Source organism: Buceros rhinoceros, unplaced genomic scaffold (genome assembly GCF_000710305.1).
Source record: "Buceros rhinoceros silvestris isolate BGI_N320 unplaced genomic scaffold, ASM71030v1 scaffold4769, whole genome shotgun sequence".
Taxonomy (NCBI): Eukaryota; Metazoa; Chordata; class Aves; order Bucerotiformes; family Bucerotidae; genus Buceros; species Buceros rhinoceros.
This window is the reverse complement of record NW_010431971.1, coordinates 52,948-53,842: the sequence shown is the minus strand read 5'-3', so window position 1 is coordinate 53,842 and position 895 is coordinate 52,948. Positions and strand designations below refer to the sequence as shown.

The window sequence follows — 895 nt, the reverse complement described above, 5'->3', positions numbered from 1 at the left end:
GGGGACCCCTAGGGCTGCCACCAGGTCTCTGCTGGCCCCCAGGGGCTGCTCCCGCCCTGGCACGGCCCCATCGCTGCCAGCCCAGCGCAAGGGCTGGCGTCAGATGACTTCACCGCTTCTTCTGTTACTGGTTTTCTCCTTTCTTCATGACGATCTGCGTTTTACTTAATTTTTTTTCTTCTTCCAAAAAGGGTTCCTTCTATGTAGCTGGGTAGCACGAGCACGAAGTTATAAAAACAACGACAACAAAAATATAGATATTTTTATAAATATATGAATCCCTGCAGGCAACGTGGCTTTTCAGCTCCACCAAAAAGGTTCATGTACAGATTGCATAAGCAAAGAATTTCTACATTCTTTACACTTTTCTTTGTTTCTGTTTTTTTTTTCTTTAAAAAAAAAGAAGATAGTTTTTTCTCTTCTTCGTATTGCAGGCACAGAACGGCTACTCTGGCACTCAAAATGCACACGTGGAGGCTGGGAGGTCAGTGCCCCCCAGGTTCAACATTCTGCTTAGTTAAAAACAAAACAAAACAAAAATGAAAAATAAACCAAAAAAAAATCATATACGATAGATCATCTTGGCAAGAGATTAGTTCCTTCAGGCCAAACAGTGCTTCTTGACTTTTTATACAGCAAACGGGAAAAAAAAAAAACCCAAAAGGTTAATTTTTTTTTTTTTTTTTTACCCTGAACAGCTTAACAGCAACACAAATCTCTGGGCACCACCATGCAGTTCCACTGGAAGATCCTTCACTACAGGTTCGTTCTTGGCACCTCACATTCTCACCTCCATGGGCACGCTGCCCACCCGTCCATTCGGCTGTCCGTCCGTCCGTTCTCCCAGGGGGATCCTCCTGTCCGGATGACACCCTTGTCGGGGGGGCGCTTCGGA

The 895-nt window shown here is 44.9% G+C and overlaps 1 protein-coding gene across 1 annotated transcript in view; it reads right to left on the bottom strand.

The window, feature by feature from the left end:
- Nucleotides 1–790: 790 nt before the first annotated feature.
- FGFR3 (fibroblast growth factor receptor 3) overlaps nucleotides 791–895 on the bottom strand; it is a gene marked incomplete at both ends in the record, with an annotated part of 32,912 nt that continues 32,807 nt past the window's right edge. Inside the window, one exon of the mRNA XM_010143587.1 lies at nucleotides 791–857. Within this exon, the coding sequence (XP_010141889.1) occupies nucleotides 791–857 (67 nt within the window). The remainder of the gene's footprint in view (nucleotides 858–895) is intronic.